General features: G+C 50.7%; 1 protein-coding gene across 4 annotated transcripts in view; it reads left to right on the top strand.

The window, feature by feature from the left end:
* The first annotated feature begins 1534 nt into the window (after window positions 1–1534).
* The window catches only part of COG7 (component of oligomeric golgi complex 7), a 32015-nt gene continuing 6253 nt past the window's right edge, over window positions 1535–27296 (top strand). The window contains exons 1-16 of one of the 4 annotated variants that reach the window (XM_073361603.2): window positions 1535–1682; window positions 2567–2780; window positions 7115–7263; window positions 8744–8860; window positions 9052–9220; window positions 11406–11488; window positions 12259–12381; window positions 14162–14360; window positions 16224–16351; window positions 18176–18330; window positions 19411–19527; window positions 21491–21556; window positions 23167–23353; window positions 24636–24776; window positions 25245–25328; window positions 26226–27296. In XM_073361603.2, the coding sequence (XP_073217704.2) occupies window positions 1635–1682; window positions 2567–2780; window positions 7115–7263; window positions 8744–8860; window positions 9052–9220; window positions 11406–11488; window positions 12259–12381; window positions 14162–14360; window positions 16224–16351; window positions 18176–18330; window positions 19411–19527; window positions 21491–21556; window positions 23167–23353; window positions 24636–24776; window positions 25245–25328; window positions 26226–26249 (2004 nt within the window). In that variant the 5' untranslated portion in view covers window positions 1535–1634 and the 3' untranslated portion in view covers window positions 26250–27296. Of the gene's footprint in view, window positions 1683–2566; window positions 2781–7114; window positions 7264–8726; window positions 8861–9051; window positions 9221–11405; window positions 11489–12258; window positions 12382–14161; window positions 14361–16223; window positions 16352–18175; window positions 18331–19410; window positions 19528–21490; window positions 21557–23166; window positions 23354–24635; window positions 24777–25244; window positions 25329–26225 lie in introns of those variants that run through there. The other 3 variants (XR_012161059.2, XM_073361601.2, XM_073361604.1) reach the window with 3 other exon arrangements.

Genomic DNA, 27296 nt, shown 5'->3' with positions numbered 1-27296 from the left:
GCTCCAGGAGGGGAGTTTAGGGGTGGGGGACGGCGGGGGGTGCGGGAGGGGGTGCTGGGGGCAGGGGCGGGGGCTCCGGGAGGGGAGTTTGGGGGGGGGCGCTGGCTCCAGGAGGGGAGTTTGGGGGGGGCGCTGGGGGCGGGGGCTCCAGGAGGGGAGTTTAGGGGTTCGGGGGGTGGTGGGGGCAGGGGCGGGGGCTCCAGGAGGGGAGTTTAGGGGTGGGGGGGATAGTGGGGGCGGGGGCTCCGGGAGGGGAGTTTAGGGGTGGGGGGGATAGTGGGGGCGGGGGCTCCGGGAGGGGAGTTTAGGGGTGGGGGACGGCGGGGGGTGCGGGAGGGGGTGCTGGGGGCAGGGGCGGGGGCTCCGGGAGGGGAGTTTGGGGGGGGGCGCTGGGGGCGGGGGCTCCAGGAGGGGAGTTTGGGGGGGGCGCTGGGGGCGGGGGCTCCAGGAGGGGAGTTTGGGGGGGGCGCTGGGGGCGGGGGCTCCAGGAGGGGAGTTTAGGGGTTCGGGGGGTGGTGGGGGCAGGGGCGGGGGCTCCAGGAGGGGAGTTTAGGGGTGGGGGGGATAGTGGGGGCGGGGGCTCCAGGAGGGGAGTTTAGGGGTGGGGGACGGCGGGGGGTGCGGGAGGGGGTGCTGGGGGCAGGGGCGGGGGCTCCGGGAGGGGAGTTTGGGGGGGGGCGCTGGGGGCGGGGGCTCCAGGAGGGGAGTTTGGGGGGGGCGCTGGGGGCGGGGGCTCCAGGAGGGGAGTTTAGGGGTTCGGGGGGTGGTGGGGGCAGGGGCGGGGGCTCCGGGAGGGGAGTTTAGGGGTGGGGGACGGCGGGGGGTGCGGGAGGGGGTGCTGGGGGCAGGGGCGGGGGCTCCGGGAGGGGAGTTTGGGGGTGGGGGGGATAGTGGGGGCGGGGGCTCTGGGAGGGGAGTTTAGGGGTGGGGGACGGCGGGGGGTGCGGGAGGGGAGTTTGGGGGGGGCGCTGGGGGCGGGGGCTCCAGGAGGGGAGTTTGGGGGGGGCGCTGGGGGCGGGGGCTCCAGGAGGGGAGTTTGGGGGTGGGGGACGGCGGGGGGTGCGGGAGGGGGTGCTGGGGGCAGGGGCGGGGGCTCCGGGAGGGGAGTTTGGGGGGGGGCGCTGGGGGCGGGGGCTCCAGGAGGGGAGTTTAGGGGTGGGGGGGATAGTGGGGGCGGGGGCTCCGGGAGGGGAGTTTGGGGGGGGGCGCTGGGGGCGGGGGCTCCGGGAGGGGAGTTTGGGGGGGGCGCTGGGGGCGGGGGCTCCGGGAGGGGAGTTGGGGGGGGCGGTTGCCATGGCTCCCAGGAAGCAGCCCCCAGGTCCCTGCAGCCCCGCGGCGCCCGGCCCGCCAGGGAGGCTCCTCGCGCCGCACCCGGCGCCCGCTGGCTCCGCCCCTACAGCTCCCATTGGTCCTGGCCCCTGGCCAATGGGCGCGGCGGAGCCGGAGCCGGAGCCGCCCCGGCCCCGGCCCCGGCCCCGGCCGCGCCGCCAGCGCTGGTTGCTGAGCCGGGGGCGGGCCCCGGCGCTGGGCCGCGACGGTGGCCGGGCGGGGCCGATCGCAGGGCCGCTGGGTACGGTGGCCGGCGGGGACCGGCACCTGGCGTTTCCCGGCAACCTCTGCGCCCTGCGTTGTTCATGACCCAACCAAGATGGCCGCCGCCGCCGCCGCCGCCTGGGGAGACGGTGAGTCTGGGGCGTCCCCTCCCCCAGAGCCGGCCTCCTGCCCCTCGGGGCCTTGCGTGGGCCGGGGGCGTCTGTCCCGGGTGGGGCCGCGCCGCGCCGCCGTGACTCCAGCGCCCCCTCCCAGTTAGCCGGCCCAGGCGGGGCAGCGCGGGGCTCGGGAGGGGGGCGGCGAGACCAGGGGGCCGCTGGGGGAGGGGCGGCGAGAGCGGGGGGCTGTTGGGGGAGTGGGGGGGCAACGAGACCAGGGGGTCGCGGGGCTCGGGCCGGGGGCGGCGAGACCAGGGGGCCGCTGGGGGAGGGGCGGGGGGGTGGCGAGACCACGGGGCCGTTGGGGGAGGGGGGCAACGAGACCAGGGGGTCGCGGGGCTCGGGCCGGGGGCGGGGGGGCGGTGAGACCAAGGGGCCGCTGGGGGAGGGGCGGGGGGGTGGCGAGACCAGGGGGCCGTTGGGGGAGGGGGGCAACGAGACCAGGGGGTCGCGGGGCTCGGGCCGGGGGCGGGGGGGCGGTGAGACCAAGGGGCCGCTGGGGGAGGGGCGGGGGGGCGGCGAGAGCGGGGGGCTGTTGGGGGAGGGGCGGGGGGCGGTGAGACCAAGGGGCCGCTGGGGGAGGGGCGGGGGGGTGGCGAGACCAGGGGGCCGTTGGGGGAGGGGGGCAACGAGACCAGGGGGTTGCGGGGCTCGGGCCGGGGGCGGGGGGGGCGGTGAGACCAAGGGGCCGCTGGGGGAGGGGCGGGGGGGTGGCGAGATCAGGGGGCCACGGGGGGGGGGCAGCGTGTTGTGCGGCGCTGGCCCCGGACGGAGCGGGGGCTGGCGAGAAGAGGGGGCCCCCGAGGTTGCGACCAGCCCCGCTGAGCGCTGCCCCCGTCCCGCCCGCCCGTGGGTAGGAGCCCGGCTCTGAGCTTGGTGGCGGAGCGGCCCCGGCGCCCGGGATGGATTTCTCCAAGTTCCTGGCTGATGACTTCGAGGTGAAGCGCTGGGTGAACGGAGCCTTCCGGGCCGTGCAGCAGCAGGATGCCCCTGGCAAAGTGGACGCCCACGCAGCGACCTTGGTGATGAAGTTACAGCTCTTCATCCAGGAGGTCAACAATGCCGTGGAAGGTGCCGCCTTGTGTCTCCTTGCGCTTGGGAGCGGATGTCGTGACCGTGTGGGCAGGGGATGGCGCTCGCTGCAGCCAGGGCTGGTCCCGGTGTAGTGCAGCAAAGTGCTCTCCGTGGTAATGTGCTACTTGCAGTGTACGGAGCATGCAAAAAACCAGAACATCACGCTGGGATGTCCGCTCTGCGCTGCGCTGACATTGCTACGCGTGGAATTGCACGTATACTGTGGTGCAAGTAACTGCTACCCGTAGGCATTTGCTACATCAGGTAGCAGCTTACTACAATAGCAGTTTCCTACAATCCATCACGTATCAGTAACTGCTACCAGTAGCACATTCCTGCGGAGCAGTTTAATACAGTACACCGGCACCTGCTTTGCAAGCTTCCTCCTGGAGCGCTGCCAGCAGGCACCCAGTGCTGAGTCGAACTGGTTGCCAATTTTCCCACCATTTTTCTCTCTCAAAAAACATTGATTCATGGAACCCACAATTGCTTGTGAGACGGGGTCGGTTTTGACAAATCTCCCAATTTGAAAAATTGTAAATTATCTTTTGAAATTGTTGAAACATTCCATTTTGATATTTTTGAAACCAAAAAGTTTTGTTTTTAAATTTGAAACAACTTTTCATTTTAAAATGTTAATTTATACTAAAAAGAAGTTTTTCTTAAAAAAAAAAAAAAAGTCAATATTGAAATGAAATGTTTTGATTGACCTGACCCATTTTTGTGTGTGTTGGGTTTTTTTTAGATTATTAGTTTGAGGATTTTGACTTTTTGTGCTTGATTTGGAGAAGGAAAAAAAATTGAAGTTTTGAAAACTCTTGCAGAATGAGAGAACTTTTTCCCGCTCATTTCTGTCCTGACCTGCAGCATCTTCTGGTATTCCAGCCCAGTTGTTCTTCTCTCTTCTGCTCTCCTACCAATCCCCCCACCAGCATTGCTTTACATGCTTTGTCCTTAGTATTATTTCATAGAATATCAGGGTTGGAAGGGACCTCAGGAGGTCATCTAGTCCAACCCCCTGCTCAAAGCAGGACCAATCCCCAATTAAATCATCCCAGCCAGGGCTTTGTCAAGCCTGATCTTAAAAACTTCTAAGGAAGGAGATTCCACCACCTCCCTAGGTAACCCATTCCAGTGTTTCACCACCCTCCTAGTGAAAAAGTTTTTCCTAATATCCAACCTAAACCTCCCCCACTTCAACTTGAGACCATTACTCCTTGTCCTGTCCTCTTCTACCACTGAGAATAGTCTAGAACCATCCTCTCTGGAACCACCTCTCAGGTAGTTGAAAACAGCTATCAAATCCCCCCTCATTCTTCTCTTCTGCAGACTAAACAATCCCAGTTCCCTCAGCCTCTCCTCATAAGTTACGTGTTCCAGACCCCTAATCATTTTTGTTGCCCTTCGCTGGACTCTCTCCAATTTCTCCACATCCTTCTTGTAGTGTGGGACCCAAAACTGGACACAGTACTCCAGATGAGGCCTCACCAATGTTGAATAGAGGGGAATGATCAAGTCCCTCGATCTGCTCGTTATGCCCCTACTTATACATCCCAAAATGCCATTGGCCTTCTTGGCAACAAGGGCACACTGCTGACTCATATCCTGCTTCTCGTCCACTGTCACCCCTAGGTCCTTTTCCGCAGAACTGCTGCCTAGCCATTCGGTCCCTAGTCTGTAGCTGTGCATTGGGTTCTTCCATCCTAAGTGCAGGACCCTTCACTTATCCTTATTGAACCTCATCAGATTTCTTTTGGCCCAATCCTCCAATTTGTCTAGGTCCCTCTGTATCCTATCCCTGCCCTCCAGCGCATCTACCACTCCTCCTAGTTTAGTATCATCCGCAAATTTGCTGAGAGTGCAATCCACACCATCCTCCAGATCATTTATGAAGATATTGAACAAAACCGGCCCCAGGACTGACCCCTGGGGCACTCCACTTGACACCAGCTGCCAACTAGACATGGAGCCATTGATCACTACCCGTTGAGCCCGACAATCTAGCCAGCTTTCTACCCACCTTATAGTGCATTCATCCAGCCCATACTTCTTTAACTTGCTGACAAGAATATTGTGGGAGACCGTGTCAAAAGTTTTGCTAAAGTCAAGAAACAATACGTCCACTGCTTTCCCTTCATCCACAGAACCAGTAATCTCATCATAGAAGGCGATTAGATTAGTCAGGCATGACCTTCCCTTGGTGAATCCATGCTGACTGTTCCTGATCACTTTCCTCTCATGTAAGTGCTTCAGGATTGATTCTTTGAGGACCTGCTCCATGATTTTTCCGGGGACTGAGGTGAGGCTGACTGGCCAGTAGTTCCCAGGATCCTCCTTCTTCCTTTTTTTAAAGATGGGCACTACATTAGACTTTTTCCAGTTATCCGGGACTTCCCCCGTTCGCCACGAGTTTTCAAAGATAATGGCCAATGGCTCTGCAATCACAGCCGCCAATTCCTTTAGCACTCTCGGATGCAACTCGTCCGGCCCCATGCCTTGTGCATGTCCAGCTTTTCTAGATAGTCCCTAACCACCTCTTTCTCCACAGAGGGCTGGCCATCTATTCCCCATGTTGTGATGCCTAGCACAGCAGTCTGGGAGCTGACCTTGTTAGTGAAGACAGAGGCAAAAAAAGCATGGAGTACATTAGCTTTTTCCACATCCTCTGTCACTAGGTTGCCTCCCTCATTCATTAAGGGGCCCACACTTTCCTTGGCTTTCTTCTTGTTGCCAACATACCTGAAGAAACCCTTCTTGTTACTCTTGACATCTCTTGCTAGCTGCAGCTCCAGGTGCGATTTGGCCCTCTTGATTTCATTCCTACATGCCCGAGCAATATTTTTATACTCTTCCCTGGTCATATGTCCAACCTTCCACTTCTTGTAAGCTTCTTTTTTATGTTTAAGATCCGCTAGGATTTCACCGTTAAGCCAAGCTGGTCGCCTGCCATATTTACTATTCTTTCGACTCATCGGGATGGTTTGTCCCTGTAACCTCAACAGGGATTCCTTGAAATACAGCCAGCTCTCCTGGACTCCTTTCCCCTTCATGTTAGTCCCCCAGGGGATCCTACCCATCCGTTCCCTGAGGGAGTCGAAGTCTGCTTTCCTGAAGTCCAGGGTCCGTATCCTGCTGCTTACTTTACTTCCCTGTGTCAGGATCCTGAACTCAACCAACTCATGGTCACTGCCTCCCAGATTCCCATCCAGTTTTGCTTCCCCCACTAATTCTTCCCGGTTTGTGAGCAGCAGGTCAAGAAAAGCTCCCCCCCAGTTGGCTCCTCTAGCACTTGCACCAGGAAATTGTCCCCTACGCTTTCCAACAACTTCCTGGATTGTCTATGCACTGCTGTATTGCTCTCCCAGCAGATATCAGGAAAATTAAAGTCACCCATGAGAACCAGGACGTGCGATCTAGTAGCTTCTGCGAGTTGCCGGAAGAAAGCCTCATCCACCTCATCCCCTTGGTCCGGTGGTCTATAGCAGACTCCCACCACTACATCACTCTTGTTGCTCACACTTCTAAACTTAATCCAGAGACACTCAGGTTTTTCTGCAGTTTCGTACCGGAGATCTAAGCAGTCATACTACTCCCTTACATACAGTGCTACTCCCCCACCTTTCCTGCCCTGCCTGTCCTTCCTGAACAGTTTATAACCATGCATGACAGTACTCCAGTCATGTGAGTTATCCCACCAAGTCTCTGTTATTCCAATCATGTCCTAATTCCTTGACATCACCAGGACCTCCAGTTCTCTCACATTTATATGTGGTGATAGGCACTTGCCAAACTCTTGGAGGATTGTCCCTAATATGCAGCATGCCCTGCTATTTCAGATCTGGAAGATCTTATTAAATATACAGTAGAACCTCAGAGTTATGAACTGACCAGTCCACCACAAACTTCATTTGGAACCAGAAGTATGCAATCAGGCAGCAGCAGAGACACCCCCCCACCATCCCCCCCCCAAAAAAACCCCAACCAAAAGCCAGTACAGTGCTGTGTTAAATGTAAACTTGTAAAAAACAAAAAAGGAAAGCAGCTTTTTTCTTCTGCATAGGAAAGTTTGAAAGCTGTATTAAGTCAATGTTCAGTTGTAAACTTTTGAAAGAACAACCCTAACGCTTTGTTCTGAGTTCTGAACATTTCAGAGTTACGAAGAGCCTCCATTCCCGAGGTTTTTGTAACTCTGAGGTTCTGCTGTAGCTTGAATGCAGCAATGAAGACTTGTTGGACACCATGCTCCTTGCCAAGTTTCTTCTTCTGTGTGAGGGTTGAGTCCCTTGTCGTTCCATTGCTCTGCAGAATTCCATTGCTCTGTCGTTCTGCAGAAACAAGCCACCAGGCGCTTCAGAACATGCCCAGAGTCCTGCGGGATGTGGAAGCCTTGAAACAGGAGGCAACTTTCCTGAAGGAACAAATGGTCCTTGTTAAGGAGGACATTAAGAAATTTGAAGAGGACACAGCTCAGTCAATGCAGGTAACTTCTCTCATCACTAAATATTTGACTCTGATTTCCAGATTTGCTGTAGTTGCCAAAGTTACTGATGTTGAGTGAACTTGAAGACTGTTTCGGTTTGTGCAATTCCAGGGCGGCTCTGTTAGCTCTCTGCAGCAGCTTGAGCTCTGGTAGATGCTGACAGGTAAGGGAGCCTGATTTCCTGCTCTGATGTTGTGTCCTTTTAAAATTGCTACTGTGATCCTGTTACACTTCAGCAAGTTCTGAGGCTATGAGATCCTAGATGCAAGGAATCTCTATGCTTTTTTCAAGCAGAACAGTCACTGAAAACTCCTACAGTCTGGTAGCTTCTCTGAACTACAGTCTGATTGTACTAGGGTTCAGCAATTTGATACCCTGTGGGCTGCTTCAGATTTCTGGTACTTTTGTGAGTAAGTAAAAAGTTCTGGAGATGCTGACTTTCCTTATTGTGAATGAATGATCGCACTTATTGAATTGAAGAACTAATAGAAGTGTCTAGAGCAGGACGTAGCAAGAGCAGGCACAATGCAAACTTCCCTACAGATTGTACCGTGGTTCTGGGCTGCAGCACCCCTGATATTAGAGTCCAAAGCCTCTTTTAAGCAGAGAATGATGCTGTATGGTGGTTTTGTGTGTGGACAGATGGGAGACTAGGTTGACATCCCCAAAAGCATTTTCCTTGTTAACTCAGCCATGCATTGTGTGCTCAGAAGTGAAAAGCTTGTGCAGTACCCCCACCTCACCACCAAGGCATAGATGTTCACAACCCAGACTAGAGCTAGCTCTGATCAGACCTGTCAAGAGCTGATAACTCTCCTCATGTGAGTGATCCAGTTTTCATGACAGGCAGCAAGATGCAAAAGCCTTGATTGTGTGAGCTTATTGGTGGTGGTGTTGTGTTAATACCATGCTATAGAGTTGCTTTGCATTTTCCAGACAAAATAGACGCTGATTATATTGAATCCCGAATCCAAACCAGTTTATAGGTGTGTTTGTTTTCTTGTGAAATTTCAGGAGTGAGCTGCTCAAGCAGAGGGGTTGATGGTTTACCCACATTACTGCAGATCTTTGGTGAACTGTTTTGCAAGTTGTTCCTGCAGCTTTGGCTGTCATCAGAGCCCAGCCCCCTTCCCCTCGGATCACATAGCCATATTATTGTTTAGAGTTGGGTGTTGACCCTGAATAAAAGCAACATTCCTCATTATGTACTCAAATTTCTACTGATGATGCTCATCAGCTGGTTCAACTTTAAAATTGATTTAAATTTCTTCAGCTCTTTGGAGAGATTATCCACTTCTGTGTAAACCCCTAAAATTGATTTTAGCCAACTTCCTCCTGAAATTGTTATCACCCAGTTTCTTAAATGCAAATATAACAGAAATAACCCTCTCCTCCCCATCCCACCTTACTCCCCACCAAGTGAAGCAACTTGCACATTTGTCCCCAATTCTGATGGGCAGCAGTTTCATCTCTCTTTCAGGTTCTGGTGGAACTTGATCGAGTGAAATCCAGAATGCAGCTGGCTGCTGAGTCCCTCCAGGAAGCAGACAAGTGGAGCACACTGAGTGCAGATATTGAGGAAACTTTTAAAACACAAGTAGGTACCTGCTTGAAAAAGACAAAGGCATGAAAAACTGTCAATTATAAAGAAACCAAATTTAAATAAGAGTCCTTTCAGATCACTTTTCAAAAGGAAATATGCCTGTGCTTCCCAGATGTCACTGTGGAGCTTAGGACTTGGCATTTTTGATATTGTGTTAACAAACCCCTAACTTCCTTTGGTGGCAGGATGTGTCTGTGATCTCTGCCAAGTTAACAGGTATGCAGAACAGCCTGGCGATGCTTGTGGACACTCCGGACTACTCTGAGAAATGTGTGCACCTAGAGGCTCTGAAGAACCGGCTAGAGGCCATGGCCAGCCCCCAGATTGTGGCCACCTTCAATGCTCAGTCCGTAGGTCAGTACGGCTCTGTTTCCCTTGTCTTCAGCATAGATGTATTTATATGTTGGTGCTGCCTTCATCAGGAGCGTGAGGCATGGTGCTCTGAATAGCATGCTTTCAGCCTCCTAGCTGTTGTTGGAGCCGCCTTTGCAGTGAACTGGCAGGTGGGGCAAGGTAGGGAGCAGGAGCACCATTCTGCCAAGCCTTGTACACCTACCACCATCTCTCCTATTTAATTTGTCCTTTCTTCATTTCTGTCTCTGTTCTTTTTTTCTTTCTTGTCTTTTGCCCTCTGTTTCTGTTTGTGTTTTGGGGTTTGCTCACCAGAAAGCTAAATGCTGCCTGAGGTTGGGTGTGTATCCATTGGGTCTCTCTGGGGCTGGGTTACGTGCCCTTTCTTGGCAGAACCAAACAAAAAGAGATGGATGGGACAGCAGCCTGCAGCCCAGTATGTGTTGGGTGCTCCGAAAGCCTGCAACCCTACTTTCCACCCCTGGATTTTTGGGTTTTTGGTCTGACCTTGCTCCCTTTCCCTACCATTACACAGTTTATTAGTATTTCAGTAGCACCTAGAGGCAGTCCATGCCCCAACGAGCTTATTTTCTAATTTAAGACAAGATGCAGTGAGTGAGACAAGCAGAGGGAGGAAGGAAAAGGTTAATATGAACGATTTATGTTTGTGTTCTCTTTCACACTCTTCCTCCTTTACTCCTCTCTTTGCTTTTCTCTTCTCATTTCCCTTCACTCTCTTTCTGGTCTTCCAGTCTATCATACTGACTCTGCACCCATCTGTCTCAGTATGTGTGTCTATCTTGTTGCTGCTCTTGGGCTGTATGGCCCTTTTGCAGGCAGATGCAGGGGACACAGTGATGTTTGAGAATGTTTTCTCCCACCTACCAGGAGAGAGCCTCGTGGAAGTTGCAGGATACTGTGATGAGTTCTTTAGGAATGCCATGTAGCTGTGGTAGGAAACTGACAGCAGGTGGCGCTTCTGTACTGGACATGGGTCCATTGCTTCGCTTAGTTATTCAAGATGTTCTGGCTCACTTTGCGATAAATGCAGCCCTGAGTCTATTCTCCTTTTAATATTTCCTCCGGAGCAGCTGTCAAACACACTTTTTCTTTCTGTTGATAGTATGTCACATGTTCTTCTGAGTTCTTGCTTAGATCTGACCCTGTAGATAGGAACACAGGACAACAAACTTCAGAGTAGCAGCCGTGTTAGTCTGTATTCGCAAAAAGAAAAGGAGGACTTGTGGCACCTTAGAGACTAACCAATTTATCTGAGCATAAACTTTCGTGAGCTACAGCTCACTTCATCGGATGCATCCTTCATTTCATCCGATGAAGTGAGCTGTAGCTCATGAAAGCTTATGCTCAAATAAATTTGTTAGTCTCTAAGGTGCCACAAGTCCTCCTTTTATTTTTTTAGGACAACAAATGTGTCCCTGGGGTGGGGTGGTGGTGGTGGGAGGCACTGTTCTCTCCCTTGTACTGCTCTAGAGCAACCCTAGTTAATTGCTGTGTGTCAGATTTACAGGAAGCCACTTGTGCCCTGCCAGCAAACCAGAAACAAGTTCCTAAATACGTCATTACTAACATCTCTGAACCCAGGTGTGTTTTGTAGACAAAGCCTTCCCCACTGCTCCAGTAATGCAAAGGGAGCAGGGAGACTTTCAGGTTGTGAGTAAGCGGTAGCTGGGTCATTTAGTCAAGGTGAAGAAACAGCTGGTTGTGGTCCTAGCACCTGGGGGTGAGGAAGGCAAAACTGAGGAGTGCAGTTTGGATCTACTGACACGTTCTCTGGTCTGGAGGGCACTAGCTCTGTCTGAAAAAAGCATCATGTCCTTAGGGGACTCAGTACTGTTACAGGGGGTCTGGAGTTAGAAATGTTTTCCCAAGGGAAGTTAAAAACTCTTCCATCATCACTTTACTCTACCCACTCTGGAATTTCTGTGGCCATGGATTCAGGGGCACCTGCCCTCCTAAGTGAAGGGAAAGGAACACAGGGAGGTCTTGTCACTTTCTTGACATATTGTGGTTCTACATCCCATACACACTGTATCCAGGCTCTTCTCCAAACTGAAGAGGATGGATTTTCCTGCTTAGTCCAGAAGACTTGTTTTGCTCAGGGCAGTACCTCTGTCACACAAGTTAGGAGGGTGACCTGTTAACTAATGTTCTGTGTTGTTGTATTTAGACCAGGCAAAAGTGTTTGTGAAAGTCTTCACTGAAATTGATCGGATGCCCCAGCTCCTGGCTTATTACTACAAATGTCACAAGGTATCTAGTCTCTGTCATGGTCACATTTTAATTTGGGGGAGAGAAATGTGGAGTAGTTCCTTGGTTTAGCCTGTAGGGGGGGCTGCCACTCTGGTCATCTCACTTGTCCAATTTAAACTGAGGATGGCGCTTGTTCTCTTCCACATTTCATCCGCTTGAATCTTTTCCTGGCTGTGATTACTCCGCACATGGGGGTTTGGGGAATAACTCTCCACAGGAGTCTTCCTGTGCCTTCCTACAGCAGCTAGTAGGCCAAATGAAAAATGTAGTTGTGCATCCCAAAGGGTTTCCCTCTGTGCCCTGAGAAGGTGTTCGGTTGTTGCTTTTTCCTTCCTTTATGATCTCTGGTTGTTATTAAACTTTATTATATCTTGCTGCTGCTGAATTATGGAAACTCTCTTCAGATGGGATTGGAATTCTGGATGGTTCATTGACCTTAACCTGATCCTCCAAAGCCCTATTAGTAGTGGGCCTTGTGAGGATTAGCTTCAGAGCTGGGGCCTGCCAAATATTTCAACTGTTATGGGGTGGTATTGGTTTCAGTCTCATTTATGAGCAAAATACCAAGGTTAATTAAATCTTTGTATAAGCCAAGAAGCCTTTAGCTTAACGTTTTAAAGTCTGAGTCCTCTTGGGTGCTGAATGATTGCATGGTGGTACATTCAAATCTGAGGGGTGCTGCCTTTGTGTAGAAGCAGTTTCCCTAGGACATGTCTCTGAGTTAACAAGGCCCAATTCTGTAGCATGAGTGACTTTTATTACCCCTGCAGGTGCAGCTGGTGACAGTCTGGCAGGATCTTTGTCAAAGTGACTTAAGTTTAAATCGGCAGCTGACTGAACTGTATGATACTCTGCTTGGAACATGGCACTCGCAACTCCAGTGGCTCATGCAGGTACTGTTACTGTCAGTTAACAACATCAGTGCAATGCATGGGAACAAAGACTGCAAATTCCCATAAGGCTCAGAATAATTGATCAGCTCATGGTCTCATTTTGTGCCTCTTCACTAACGTCTTGGAGCTTGCTTTAGGGATCTAGCTCATCTGCTGCCACAGAAAGATTAAATGTTTGACTCAAGACCAATGGCAGTATCGCTGCATCGCTGCTGTTCAAACTGCTCTCTCTTTCATCTGTATCATACATGAAATCTAATTTGTCAGTGTTGCATTTTGTTCTGTTGTAAAACATTTGAAATACCTGAATTTCATTACCGCCTGACCTAGAGGAGGCCCTGGAGGGATTGCTTGACTGATTTGTGTGTGAATTCTTGGGGAACTTCTGCTGGAACCCCTCAGGACTGTGCAGTACCAAGAAAAGCATTTGAATTTGTAAATGCAGAGCTTACCATACTTATACCTGATCCCAAAAGGAGTTAACCTCTCTTCATTTAGCTTAACAAATTGTGTTGGACATTGTTGAGCCTGTCAGAGTTTTCACCCGTGAAGGGTAAGGGAGATTGTTATCTCATGGGTATGAAGCTTGTAACAAGGGCTGAGTCCTTTTCTGCAAGGATACCCAGCCTTACCTTGAAATAATAGCTTTGGGTTTTTTTCCTGCATAACAATTAGTTGTGAATCACAGTTCAGATGCTGGCTTATTCACTAACATGTGCTCTAGGACCTGGTTATTGTGAGGGGCCTTGCCATGTGGACCAAAGCTCATGTCATCCAGGGCTTTTCTCCCTAGTCCTCCTGCACTGCTTGTGTTAGGAAAACCATTTTTTCCCCCCCTGTTCTACTTGCTGTTCATGGTCTTACTGCTGCGAGTTGGATACTGGGGGTGTATGTTCTGGTACTGCAGTGGTGGGGGCTGTATAAATACCTAGAGAGAATAGCTGACCAGTCAGTCAAAAGTGGTGATGATAAAAGCTACTGCAAACCAAGATGAGGGTGATGGATATGAATGTGAAGCTGGTGTTATGCTGATCTAAGGATAGCATTTGCCGGCTGGTTATATTCTCGTTGGCGCTAGAATGTAGTACTTCCCAACTCTCTCCTCAGTCCATCCTGACCCCATCACCTAGCTGCTTATTCGTGGGATTCTTTATCCCTTTCCTCGTGTCTTTCAAAGGTACCTGTTTAAATTCTGTTTGAAGACACAGCAGGCTCTCTACCTTGTTGTTACTCTACTCCGTTGCCCACTATTTGCCTGTCCTCCTTCGGATCCAGCCTCTGCTCAACCTCATAAATTCTCTGCTGCCTTAGATAAAGTGCGCTCCTCGGCTGGGCTCTTAAAGTGACAATGATTAACTCTGCTTTCATATCCTGAGTCAGCCTTTCCTGCATGCTCAGTCAGCAAGGTTCCAGAAATCTTACCTGGCTCTGCTTTTAGTCTGGTAACATTTGTGAGTTTTCAAATGCTGGGCTCCTGTTCGTGTTAGTTGGGATTGCACATGCCCAGAGAGGATCCAGCGATCTGGCAGTTCCCTGAGTACAGTGTTCTCGATGTGCATACAATTGCCTCTTAATGAACATAATTTAAATTTCATCTTTGAGGCAGTTTAGTCTCTTCTTCTTTATGCATTGCTTCTGGGGGCTTCTATATGGCTTCTGTTGACTAGGTCATTGTGCTGATTCCCTTGCTAAAGTGGTGGAGTGGGGGGCTCAGTTTATGCAGAAGCAGTGGCCTGCTCCTGCTCACATGCTCCTGCTAACAGCTTCCTTGTTCGTGCAGGTTTTTAAGAACCCCCATGAAATTGTGACTGTGCTGCTGATCCAAACACTCGGTGCCTTGGTGCCTTCAATCCCAGTCTGCCTCAGCACTGCAATGGAGAGGGCCAGCCAGGAAACCAGACTGAATAAGTTGCTGGAGCTGCATGACACCACAGCCCACTTTGCAAGAGGCTTGGAAGTAGCAATGCTGTCTAACTTAAGTAGGGACTGTTGTTTCAAATATTCCCAGACTTTATGGTATATTTTGGTGTAACTCTCTGTACAGCCTTTGGGTTCTGTGGTTTGCGTTTTGTTTTTCATGGAAACTGCTACAACAATGTAAGGGATCTGGATTTCATCCGCAGTATTTGCTGTTTACATAATGTTTGTACTAAAATGTATGTTTAACTTATCCCAAATATATTGACACAGTCCTGGCTGTGTTTACTGAAGCAGAGCTATGTTGATGCTACCTTGTGTAGAGAATACTTAGCACTTTCCTTTTACAACATTTGGGTGGGTGAATTGCAACATCCCTGTAAGGTGGATCAGTTTTATTCCTGTCTCATAAATGGGGAAATGGAGTCAGAGGATACTTGACTTGTCTGAGATCGCATGGCAATAAAAGCTCAGGAGTTCTTGATTTAGACCGCGCCTCTCTTAACAAGTTCTCCTGATCGTTTGCTTTCTCAAACATTGCAAGGGAAAGTTTGCCAAAATGGTTTTCACTGGAATGTAAAAAAAATTGTGGAAACCGTTCTGTTGGTCTTAGGTTTTATGAAAACCATGTTTTAACCAAATTAAATTGGTGGGTCAAATTTTATTATTTAAGTATGCTTTTGTTTAGTGCCTAAAGTGTGCTGTTCAGAACAAAGTAAAGACCTCTCCCTTCCCTAAAGCATTTGCAGTTCAATTTTAGACAGAAATCCATGAGCAGTTGATGTGAACCGTTGGAGGTAAGGGAGGGAGGAAGGTGAGTTAACAGTAATGAGACCATCTGATTATATAGGCTCAGCAGTTTTAATTTATGAACCTTATAGGTTTATCTTAATTTGTCACCGTGTCCCTTCAAAGAGAGCGTTCAGGAAAATCACACCTTAAGGTTGATGGGTTATCTTTAACGCTGCATTTCCTGCCTGTGTTTGCTTTGCGTCATACCCCTCAGTTATTTAAACCCAGTTTTAGTAGATTACATTTAATGACTGTGCCATTCTAGGAAGCATGGCTATTGTCCTGTGCTTGTGTTCTGCTTTTCATTGGAAGTCCTCGTGCACTCTTAGCAAACACTTGCCACATACTGGTCTGGCTTAATTGGGGTAGGTAATAAATACCATAGACCCTGTATAGAAGGAACTTGGAGAGAAGAGGCCGAAGTTTGTAAGATGAGAGAATAGGAAACCAGTTACTGAACAGTTGGGAATAAAAGTTGCATTCTTTATTTGCATATTACCCTGCAACAAGGTGGCGTGCTCTAAAAGCAACATGCAAAAGCAGAAGCATCCCAGGAATGCGGGAGCTGGGTGACTAAGCAGATTGTCAGTGGGGCATTAGGTCAACTGGTTCACTTTCAGGCCAGGTTGGGAGTGACTGTGGCTGTGTAGTAGTCTACATGAAATGAGTTGGCATCATTTATTTTAGGTATGGATGAAGACTGTGTAATTTCCTTTTAGAATCTTTGATGGGACATAAAATGAGACTATACTCTCTTTAGGCAGGCACAGTTCAGACAGATTCCTTACTTCGTCTTTGATTGTGCAGGCTGGGGATGGGTGATAGATAGCTGGCTGGAAGACTTGTGGCCCCAGATTGTTCTCGAGCAGCCAGGAATATTCTTAATAATTTCCTGCTGTGCTTGTTGAAATAGAATACCTGGGTATTAAGGAGCCAATAGTGATGATGTTCCCATTTGTTTAAAAAGTCTGCAGCTCAGCTTTAAAGGTGCTAGGCAAAGTCCCAAGGTATATGCGCACGTGATAGTGGCTGTCAATAGGCACAACTCTTTGAAAGAGCCTAACATGCTGCTTTAAGGCCACCTTTTAGCAGTTCATTTATTTCTTTGTACACTCACTTCTGATTCCTTATAGATGAGCATAACCTGGTAAAAGTGATGGAACTGGTGGAAGTAGTGTATGGTCCATATAAGCCCTACCAGCTGCGGTATGGAGACCTGGAAGAAGAAAACCTCCTCATCCAGATCAGTGCAGTGCCCTTGGTAATGTCATGTATTCTGCTCCATCTGTACAGTAGTAGTCAGCAGGTGATTGGAGGCTGATATTTACGAGTAGTTTAAAGCATCTTTGTCAGGGTGGTTGGAGCCTAGATTTTGGCTCGCATTTTCCATTTGCCTTTGATTTTTCTTTTTAATTAAATATTGCTTTTTTCACTTAAGTTGCTGGAATTAATTTTATAACTTTGCCTGCTCCTGGGCAATCAGTAACTGGTGCTTCATGCATCTAATGTAGGGGAAAACCTTTGGGATAAGCAGACAACCTCTTGGACGCTTAAGCAGACTGTTAGAAGCAAGGAAGAAAACCTCTGAGTTTGCCTTGTGTCTTTTAACCTTTTGCAAATGTGTCCTTCAGTCAGAATGAGTGGAGGTGGAGTATTGTGCTAGGCACTGTACAGACTAGAAGACAGTCCCTGCCCCAGATTCTTGTGCTGCAAGTGGCTATACCAAACCACTGCAGGGAGGATGGCGTAACAATGACAAATGGTTACATAGACTAGCTATGTGCGTTCCTGCCTCCTCTGTTGTTTTCTTACCATAGACTGAGTGGGTGGGGGAGGGAATTTCCTGTAGAAGAATCTCCTATAGCAGTGTTTCTCAACCTGGGGGTTGCAAGTGCTGGGCCGGCGTTAGGAGGTGGCAAGTAGGGCGGTTGCCTGGAGCCCTATGCCACAGAGGGCTCTGCAAAGCCAAGTTACGTGCTTCAGCCCAGGGTAGTGGGGTTCGGACTCCAGCTTAGTAGGGGGCTCAGCGTTTTTTTTTTTTTTTTTTTAAAGTCCAAAGGGGGTCGCCAGCAAAAAAAAAAAAAGGTCGAGGAACACTGTCCTATAGGAAGGTTAGGTCAGTGTATCTTGTCTAGAGGCAGTGATGAGATAGGAGAGGGAAATCTGAATTTTATGTGCTATCACTGTGTAGGACAGAGGTGGGCAAACTACGGCACGTGGGCCACATCCGGCCCACGGGACCATCCTGCCCGGCCCCTGAGCTCCCGGCTGGGGAGGCTAGTCCCTGGCCCCTCTCCCAGCAGAGACGCCACTGCGCTGCCAGCACTCTGGCCCGTCGCTCCTGCTGGGCAGGGCGGGCGGCGTGGCTGGCTCTGGCGGGGCTGCAAGCTCCGGCTGCTCTGAGCAGCATGGTAAGGGGGCAGGGGGTCCCGGAGGGCAGTCAGGGGACAGGGAGCAGGGGGTGGTTGGATGGGGCGGAGGTTCTGGAGGGGGCTGTCAGGGGATGGGGAGCAGGGGGGTTGGATAGGGGATGGGGTCTCGGGGGACCTGTCAGGGGGTGGGGGGTGGATAGGGGTCCGGGGGCACTCGGGGGATGGGGAGCAGGGGGCGTTGGATGCGGGTGAGGTCTCGGAGGGGTGGTTAGGGGGGGCCCAGGAGGGGGCGGTCAGGGGACAAGGAGCAGGGGGGGTTGGATGGGTTGGAGGTTCTGAGGGGGGCAGTCAGGGTGCGGGAAGTGGGAGGGGGTGGATGGGGGTGGGGGCCAGGCTGTTTCGGGAGGCACAGTCTTCCCTACCTGGCCCTTCATACAGTTTGGCAACCCCGATGTGGCCCTCGGGCCAAAAAGTTTTCCCACCCCTGGTGTAGGAGGATGAAAACAAAGGAGACTGTTAGCCCTCAGTGCACTCCACAAGACAATTAGATGTTGACGGGAAGGTATGCCTGTTGGGTTAAACATCCTCCTTCCCCATCTGAGCGTTACAGCAACTACAGTGTTAGCTACAGAAAGACCTGGTACAATGTGGTTACTGCAGGGACACTTGCTGAAGGAGGATTGGGATCAACCAGTGTATTTTTTGTTCTCCAGGAGCATTGGGAAGTAATTGACTGTGTCCAGGAGCTGAACCACTCAGTGAACAAACTCTTCAGTCTGGCTGCTGGAGCCATTGACAACTGCGTTAAACTCACCGATGGGCTGGGGGTGTGCGGGCTGCTCAAGGCACTGAAAGCTCTGTTCAAAAAGTAAAGCATTTTCTGTCTTTCTAATACACTTATCCCAGGCGAGTGAGCAAGTGTCCAATAGGTGGCTCTGAATGCAGTGCGGGGGGAGACCTGAGGACATTGTGGTTTGTGATATTGTCACGTTTCTATAGACACAGCTAGTGTTTAGCATAATCCCTTCCCTTGTGATCTGCCACTCAGCTCATCTATAAAGATCCCTCAACTTGTGGCTTTTCATGAAAAGTGGAAGTTAAACATGATTGGAGGTAAAGCTCCTCATAGTCACAGTATGCCTGAATTTTCATTGATAAAGTGCCTAAAAGCACTTCTGGGAAAGAACCACTTCTGAGAGGGCCTAATAGAAGAGAGGCATGGTAGGCTGGTGAACATAACCCTCAGTGGGAAACATGTACGGTGCACAAGTGACCTCCCCCTTACAGTATTTGCTGCATAGCTTCCCTGTAGAATAACGAGGGACACTAATCAGAGGCAATGTATTTTTTCCCCTATTAAATCTATCACATACTCCCATTTAAGACAGCATTCCAGTACTGATTTCCCCTACTTATCCTTTTTTCCCTGGGCCAAGGCAGCTGCTAACCCTGCATAAACGAAGTCTTAGCATCAGTGCACTATTGGCTCTGTGGGGAGAGGCCTGTTCCGTGAGTAGGTGGAAGCAGAGCACTGCTCTTTGGTGAGGGAACAAGAGGTGTGAGAGGAGCAGTAGCCTCTGACTTTGGCTCGTCTGCTCGAGGAGAGAGCAGTGATGCTAGTGACAACAAAGTGCTCTGCTCCTACCTGCGTGATGACGGTGGGTTCCAGTCACTCAGCTACTCCTTCAGGCTACTGTGACTGGTGCTCTGGGCACCACCCAAACCCCTCATCCTCCAGGGTGGGTCTGGACCTGCCACTGCTGACCACCTCTAGCCTGCAAATGTCAGGGCTTGGGCTGGAGCCAGGAATACTTCCTTTGTGCTCCTCTTCTTGTTCAGGTGCTTCTGGCTCTTTGCCTGAGATGAAGTGAACTGCTCATAGCAAGTGCCATTGCTGTAGTCTGAGGTCTTATTCCGTTGCCTGTCTTTGCTCCGTCTCTTTACACAGGTATGTGTCTGACTTCACTACTACTTTGCAGTCCATAAGAAAGAAGTGCAAACTGGATGATATCCCCTCGGATTCCCTCTTCCAGGAAGACTGGACTGCATTCCAAAACTCTATCCGGTAACTTGATAGCATGAGCCAGGCTTCCGGTGCAGCAAACACTGGAAACAGGGCTCTTGAGAAATGGCACATGGTATTTGGTCCTGAGGTCAAGCTGGTTTTTACGTGAGAACGGAAGGGGGAGAAGGTCTTTATTATTTTTTTCAGCCTGGGTATTTTAGCTCCCTTTTTCTCTATTGCTTGAGACTCCCTTCTGGAAGTATGAAGAGTCCCCACTCCCATTTGCCATTTTTAGAACTTGTTCTTTTTGTACCTTTGGCTAATTCTGAGTCTCTTTGCTCACCCATACTCTGTCAGTTTTGAGCAGAGGTGAAATTAACTAGTGGATTTCTTTGTGGCAACAATTTAGTAAAAGCTCTCTGACCATGCGAACAAGCCTGTGTCGTAGTGTGGTCACTACTGTGGGAAACTGTTTCTAATTTGACTGCTGCTTCAGAGCCAGGCTGCTTGGGAAGAGGGGGAAGGCAGGACACTCTGTGGTGGTAGTGGCTGCAAAACTAGAGGAATTTTTGTTTGTAATTTTTATAAACATCTGCTTAGTGGGATGGAGAAGCAATGATTTCTGAAAACCCTAACAAACCCCAAGACAGTTGGAACCCTGGAGCCTGTGTCTCTCAGGCCATAACCATCTGAATGCTCAAGAAAGGGACACTCCATAATCTAGGCCTCCAGTATGATCTACTTTAAAGTTGGTTTGATATCAAACAAATGTGGCTCTGATGAGGCCCTGCTAGTTCAGATTCACATAGGGCAGAAGTGGGCAAACTACGGCCCGTGGTCCACATCCAGCCCGCAGAACCCTCCTGTCCGGCTCCTGAGCTCCTGGCCCAGGGGGCTCGCCCCCAGCCCCTCCCCCGCTGTCTCCCCTCCCCTGCAGCCTCAGCGTGCTGCACCCCCGTACACTGCTCGTGGTGGGGGCTGCGGGCTCCTGGGGCAGCGCCGCGGCAGAGCCCCCCCACCCGGTGCCCTGTGCTGCGCAGCCCGGCCGTAGTGCTGCCAGCCACCAGTACTCCAGGCAGCGTGGTAAGGGGGCAGGGAGCAGGGGCGGCTGGATAGAGGGCAAGGGAGTTCGGGGGGGCGGGAGGGGGGTCAGGGGTCTGGGGTGTGGATAGGGGTTGGGGCAGTCAGAGGGCAGGGATCAGGGGGGTTGAATGGGGGCAGGGGTCCCGGGAGGGCAGTCAGGAAGGAGAGGAGGGGTTGGATGGGGCGGCGGGGGGCAGTCAAGGGACCGGGAGAAAGGGTGGTTGGATGGGGCAGGGGTCCCGGGGGGGCACTCAGGAAGGAGAGGGGGGAGTTGGATGGGGCAGCGGGGGCAGTCAGAGCAGGGGGTCTGGGGGCGGACAGGGAACGAGGGGGTTGGATGGTATAGGAGTCCCGGGGGCCGGGGGGGGCATCAGGGGGCAAGAAGCGGGGGGGGTCGGTTGGGGGCCGGGCCACATCTGGCTGTTTGGGGAGGCACAGCCTCCCGTAACTGGCCCGCCATACAATTTTGGAAACCCGATGTGGCCCTCAGGCCAAAAAGTTTGCCCTCCCCTGACATAGGGCTATGTCTACATGGCATCTAAATTAGTGGAAGCGTTAGTGGAGATTGAGCATTAGGTGGCTGTTGGCATTTTAAGCAGTATGTTTACTGATTCTGCTCAGAGCAGGATACATCACTTAAAATAGCTACTGGAGCTGAGCTGGTGTTAGCCATGGTGGGAAGTATTTCAGAGATGTGTAGTGCAGACCTGGCTACGGTGTGACATCAGCAGGAGAGAGTGAGGATATGAGCATCATGTTAACTGCCAAGCTGAAAAAGTGATTCCTACCATGGGGAGAGCTCCCTCTAATCATCCAGTGATGAACTTTATTCCCAGAGACTTGCATACTAAGGCTAGATGGCGTGAGGGAGAGTCTGGGAACCTGTGTGCTGACTCCCCCAGGTTCACAGCATGGTGTGTTTTGTTCTGTTCCCTCCCAGGATAATAGCTACCTGTGGTGAACTCCTTCAGCAGTGCGGGGACTTTGAGCAGCAGCTAGCAAACAGGTAGGAAATGCTGGGGTTAGCATGCAATCTGTATACGGGTCTATGCAGTTAAAAGGAACCAAACCCCAAGGTGCTCCGTCTGTATGGAGGCTGCAGAAGGAACGCAAGAGCCAATGAACTTTGCTAACGGCAGTGGAAAAGTAGTGACTTTGTGTACACCGCCAATCCACCTAGGTCTCCCTGGTCAAGACCCAAATGTGTAACAATGGCCTATAAAATTGCGGGGGCGGGAATAAGGGAGGCAATAGCTTCAGACATTATGGTGTCACAAAATGAAGCTGGGCTTTCTAATGAGGGATGGTTAGAGATAGAGAGAAGAGCATGCACTGGCAGAGTGAAACAATTTAGATGCTTTGCTGTGTGGAACTGAGGTACTCGCATCTGTTCCTGGGAAGGCAGGAAATGCAGCCAGTAAAGTTTCCACTTGCTGCTGCTGTTGGGAAGCTCTGATGAGCAGCTTATTGACAAAGCCCACGTGCAGCATCTCTCTTATCAGGAGCCATCTTAGTGACTTCCAGGAGATTCAGGAGCTAGGTAAATAACCAGGCCAGACAAAAGGAGCATGTCCTGTGCTGCTGAGGCTTCTGCTTATCCTTTGAGGGTTCTGTAAATCACCAGCTAATGGGAACTTCATTTGCAGTGTACAAAGAGTGGCTTTTGGGGGTGACTGGGAGAGCAGGTAAGGGGACAGTTTACAGAAGATGCCCCAACTCTTAACCCCTTCAACCTAGGACTGGTTTTGTGGTTGGGTTGTCTCCCATCCTGATTTTGGGGGTGAGATTCTGGCATGCTGCAAGCTTGTTAGAGTCCCTACAGATATCTGAAGCTGCAGTGCCGCTCTCACATTGCCACATGGGAGCAAGTTTCTGCTGCCGATAGATCTGTGGAATGGCTACCTTATGTCTTAGCCCTGGTCTACACTGGGGATGCGGGGGGGATCGATCTAAGTTACGCAACTTCAGCTACATGAATAACGTAGCTGAAGTCGCCGTACTTAGATCGACTTACCGTGATGTCTCCACCGCAGTGAGTCCACTCTGCCTGCGCCACTTGCGGCGCTGGAGTACAGGAGTCGAGGGGACAGCGCTCGGGGGTCGATTTATCGTGTCTAGATGCGATAAATCGATCCCCGCCAATTCGGCGGGTAGTGAAGACATACCCTTAGAGACGTTCATTTGGCCCTGGAGGGCTCCCTCTGGGACTTATGCGCCAAGATTGGCTGCTGGGGTGAGGTGGAGGTCACCACAGAGCAACACATGGCACGATTTCTGCCAACTGTGGTAGGGAGGGTGTGAAACATGATAGGGCAGAGTGGACTAACCTCAGGGCCCGGTAGAGGCTGCTTAACTTGTTTGTCAAAGTTTAAAAAAACATGTGGAGGGCAGGGGCACATTAGCTCTGTTCTTTGCTTTATTTCTCAAGCTGGAGCCTTGTGTGTCAGTAAAGCTGGTGATGCTGAGATGGGGCCTCCCAGAAGGACCATGGGGGAAACTCCATGCAGGGCTGGGGCAGGGGCCGTGGGAGAAACTCAGGAATTCTCTTGGAGCAACCCAGTGCCAACTTCAGTGGAGTTTGCTTGTAACTTTGTTAGTTGTGTTGGTTGGTTTCAGGGTTTTATCCACTGCTGGGAAGTACCTGTTGGACTCCTACAGCCCTTGTAGTCTGTCTGGCTTTCAGGATGCCAGCTCTGCAGAGAAGAAGAGCTTAGTTAAGAACCCCTGGCAGGAATACAATTCCCTCCTGAAGGAGACTCCGTCTGAGTATGCCAGCCTCATGGAAACACTCCATACCCTAAAGGTAGGACTGCTGTGCTGCTTGGGACACATCTGGCAGTTGGGGCCACTCCCTGGTCACATGCCTCCATAACAGCAGCCTGTTGATTGGGAGGGGCATTCCAAAATCTCCAGACACCCCAGTCCCAAAAGAACGAAATGTCCAGAGCTGTGAGGCTCTGGGCTCACTCCCTCTCTCTGAAGTACAGAGCTCTGGGTGTGTGCAGTTCAGATGAGATATCCCAAGGCAAGAGGCAAGGGATAGTTTGTATTTGAGGGCCACCTTGAGCTCCAAGTCTGGTCATTGTCTTTCCAAGATTTTCTCAGCAAGTTACACTCTGCTGGTGTACCCATCCTGAACTGTGTGTAATTCTGCCTGTGCATTCATGTGTGCATCTGCGAACAGGGTAAAGCAACTCCAGTTATCTTCAGGACTGATCTAATTTATGTTTGTTTGTCTTCCTTAGATCGTTTGTAATAATAAAGCTAAGTTATTTGTTCTGTCTTCCTTATTTTCCCAGGGTGTTGAATTTTTTGGTACTTAAATTACACATAACTCATGCATCAGTACCCTCAATATTACACATTTGATTTGTGTAGAAATAACATAGTCATATTTCTGTATTCAGCCTTCTCTGTACCAACTTTTTGTGCAAAGCTATTCCTTGATTCCACACAGCAGGCCAGTTGCTTGTGCCCTCTGTCCATGGTCATCTAAAGGTCATGTTTGTATTCCTCCTCCTCATTTCTGTAACTTCATAATAGCTTTAGTGAGCAAATGGATTATATTATCTAAGGTTTCTTTTAGTGATTGCTTGGCAGAGTGCAATAAAATCTCTGTGCTGTTGCCAGCCCCTCCTGCAACTGGCCAAAGGAGTTATACGGAACCAGGGAAAATCTTTCGGTTGGATTGTGACTGTTAAGCCCTGGTTTGTACTGGATGGGGTGTGGAGAGGGCGTGCTGCTGTGTGGGGAGTGCATACTGCAGTGGCATCTCTTCCACTTCCACCCTTTCAGCAGCTACAGGTGTGCTCCCCTCTGTGCCTGACCAGGTCTGCTGGCTGGTGTGGAGGGGATGTGGTGGTGGAGGGTGCCACCCTTTCCTGCCTCCTTTCAGGGACCTCGCTCCCTAGGGGCCTTGAGTAGGAAGGAGAGGTAGTGCTCTCCATTGGTAATGTGTGTGGCCCTTGCGGGACGAGGATCCTTTGTGCTGAGCCCAATCAAAACCTTTCTTTCTGATATTTTAACCTAGGCCTCCTATGATCAGCTTAGTGGCATCTGTATGTAACTGTTCCTTTCTGTGTTAGGAGAAAGGGACGAGTAACCACAACCTGTTGTCTGCATCTCGATCTGCCCTTACCCACCTCAACCAGCTAGCTCACCAGCTGGCATTTGACTCTGTTTTTCTTCGCATCAAACAGCAGCTCTTACTGATTTCCAGGATGGAGGTAAGTTCCCTGGATGGTTCCACTGATCCAGTATAGCTAGTGGGAAAACCTAGCATGGATCTCTCCCCACGCTTTTTGGGAGCTTGAGACTAGTAAACCCTCATTGCCTCTCATATTGGATGCCCTCACAGCTACCAGGATTTCTGTTTTCTCGGGTGTAAACTCCCTTCTTGGAACTGTGCTCTTGCTTCAAAGGAGAGCCCCACAGGCCCCCACCACTGCATCGTCCGCTGGGATTTGTGGCTCCAGCGTTCCGACATTTCTGTGAAAATAATTAATTTCAACCTATGTACAAGGTTTTAGAGAAGTGTTTTAGAGGAGGGGTTTTTCCACAGTCCTTGGTTTCTTTAGGAGTCCACTGGCAATCCCGATCCTTGTTAGCATATGACCCCACTCCCTTTCTTGGGGGCTGCTACTCATGCTGGCTGAAGAGAGTGTTGACTGGTTCTCTGCTTTACTCCTTCCTAGGGCTGGAGCTCAGGTGGCATTGGGGAGACACTAACAGATGACCTGCCAAACTTCAGTCTGACTCCTCTTGAGTACATCAGCAACGTAAGAGCACATGGGGATAGTTTCTAGAAATGGCCAAATCTCGGGGGACTCTGTAATTTGGCTGTCAGAGTATTTTTGTTCATTGTATAAGGGCAGGAGTTGCTGTTTTGTTGGTCCAGGTTCCTACCCCTAGGATTTCTGAACACCACTCTATGAGGATTTTAGGCAGTTGTTGGAGAGGGACCTCTTGTAAAGGGTGCCAGGAAAGCACCAAGGTTTCTGGAGAGCCCAGGAAAGGTGGTGGAAAATTACTTCTCTATTGAGTTGTGTTAACACTTGTACTGGGGTGGGTTACTCTGCTGCAGTCCTTGGCACCCCCTGCTTCCTAGTTGTAACTATGGAAAAGTGGCGTCTTTCAGTATCTCTTCAGTCACGCAGCTCTTGGAGAGGCTAGCTCAGCAGAGTAATCACACTGAGCACATAGGGCTGGAGTCCCTGCCGTTTGCTGGGATGACTTAGTGTCATTATTGGCTTGAAAAGAGCTTGATCTCTTTTCCCCTCAATACATGGGAGCCTCTCCCATCTCCCTTTCTGCTGCAGCGATAATCTTCTGGTGCTGGGATGCCAAGAGTGAACAGGGGCCATCAGTCTCACTGGTTGGTCTTGCTGGCTATATACTGTTTAATCCTTACTCACCAGCAGAGGCTTGAGGACTGCTCCTGAACTTCTTCCACGTGCTGCTTCTCATTATCGTCTCTCTCTCTAAATGGGCCAAGGGCAGTAATTCTGAAGCCTGTGCCAGTGAGCAAAGATCAGTCCGATACTCAAGAGAATTGTACTGACCTGCTGGATGCTCACTCCACCCCCCAGTGTAATTTGACAAACAGGAGGATGTCTGCTCTTCACTGTGATGTGCCCCGGGCAGCACTGCTCTCATTCTGCATGTCTCATTCTCAGACATGCACAAGGAAGAGACCCTGAGGGGGTATGCCCCAGCTGAGCAGCTGAAGGGAGGACCTGAGGCCGTAGGATGCGGTCAGTTCATTTCTGGTGTTGGCATTCTGAAACTTGCCTCTTCCCATCGCATGCAGATACCAAGAGTTGGTCACCTGCTGAGGTGTGGGGTAATTTCCCCACTTATTTCTAACTTCAGCCACCTGGGAGGGTTCTGTTACAACACAAGGTTCGTGGGCAGTGTCGCAGGAAGAAAAGAGAGGGGACACCCCGCCACCAAATTCGTGTAACCAAGCTGCTGATGCAGACTGCCTGAGAGAGGCCCTGGTGGGATTGGTGAGACTGATGGATACATTTGGCAGCAGTTGAGTGCAATTTTAAACCAAGCACGTCATGGCATCAGTTAGGGTCTCGTTCTGTAAGGATTCAAAGGGAATTTGAGCCTTTCTGGGCCCAGGAGGGGCTTCTGGGACTTGTTCAGATGTAGAAAGTCTGCTTTCTTTCCCAAGCCACTCTTTAACCTGTGATTGAGATGGGAGCGTGATTTATGGATTGAGACCAAGTGAGACTCTCCTTGGGTGGCCCCAAAACCAAGCTGCTGCATGGCCAAAAAGCTACAAGTGCCGTTTAAACTCAAATCCACAAAACTGGACTTTCTATGTAGAAGAGAGAGCGCAACGTGAGCTCAGTAAAAGAGATGTTAATGAGACTCGATCTGCTCTCCAGAGCACCAGTGGATGAAGGCAGAGTGCTCTGAGCTATGCCCCTGCCCAGAGTACAATGCAATTATAGCTGGGAATCTGTGTATCAGTCTTTCTTGCCATGGTTGCTCCTGTAACTGGGCCTTGACCTCTTGGAAAATAAACTTGTGTTTGTACAAAGGGAATTAATGGTCAGCGAGAGATGGACGTCACTTCCTGGCGTAGTGTGGGTTGGTGAGCTGCTGTCACGCTCTGTGTTCAGACCTTGTAGGTGGGGGGTCCTCTCTCATTGGCGTCTCATTCAGTGAAGTGCCCACTTAATGCACAAACCTTAATAATTCAGTGTCACGCTTACGGTTTTCATTTTTTTTAA

The sequence above is a fragment of the Lepidochelys kempii genome, chromosome 10 (genome assembly GCF_965140285.1).
Source record: "Lepidochelys kempii isolate rLepKem1 chromosome 10, rLepKem1.hap1, whole genome shotgun sequence".
In the NCBI taxonomy this organism is placed as follows: domain Eukaryota; kingdom Metazoa; phylum Chordata; order Testudines; family Cheloniidae; genus Lepidochelys; species Lepidochelys kempii.
The sequence above is the reverse complement of the archived record's forward strand: the minus strand, read 5'-3'. Positions and strand labels throughout refer to the sequence as shown.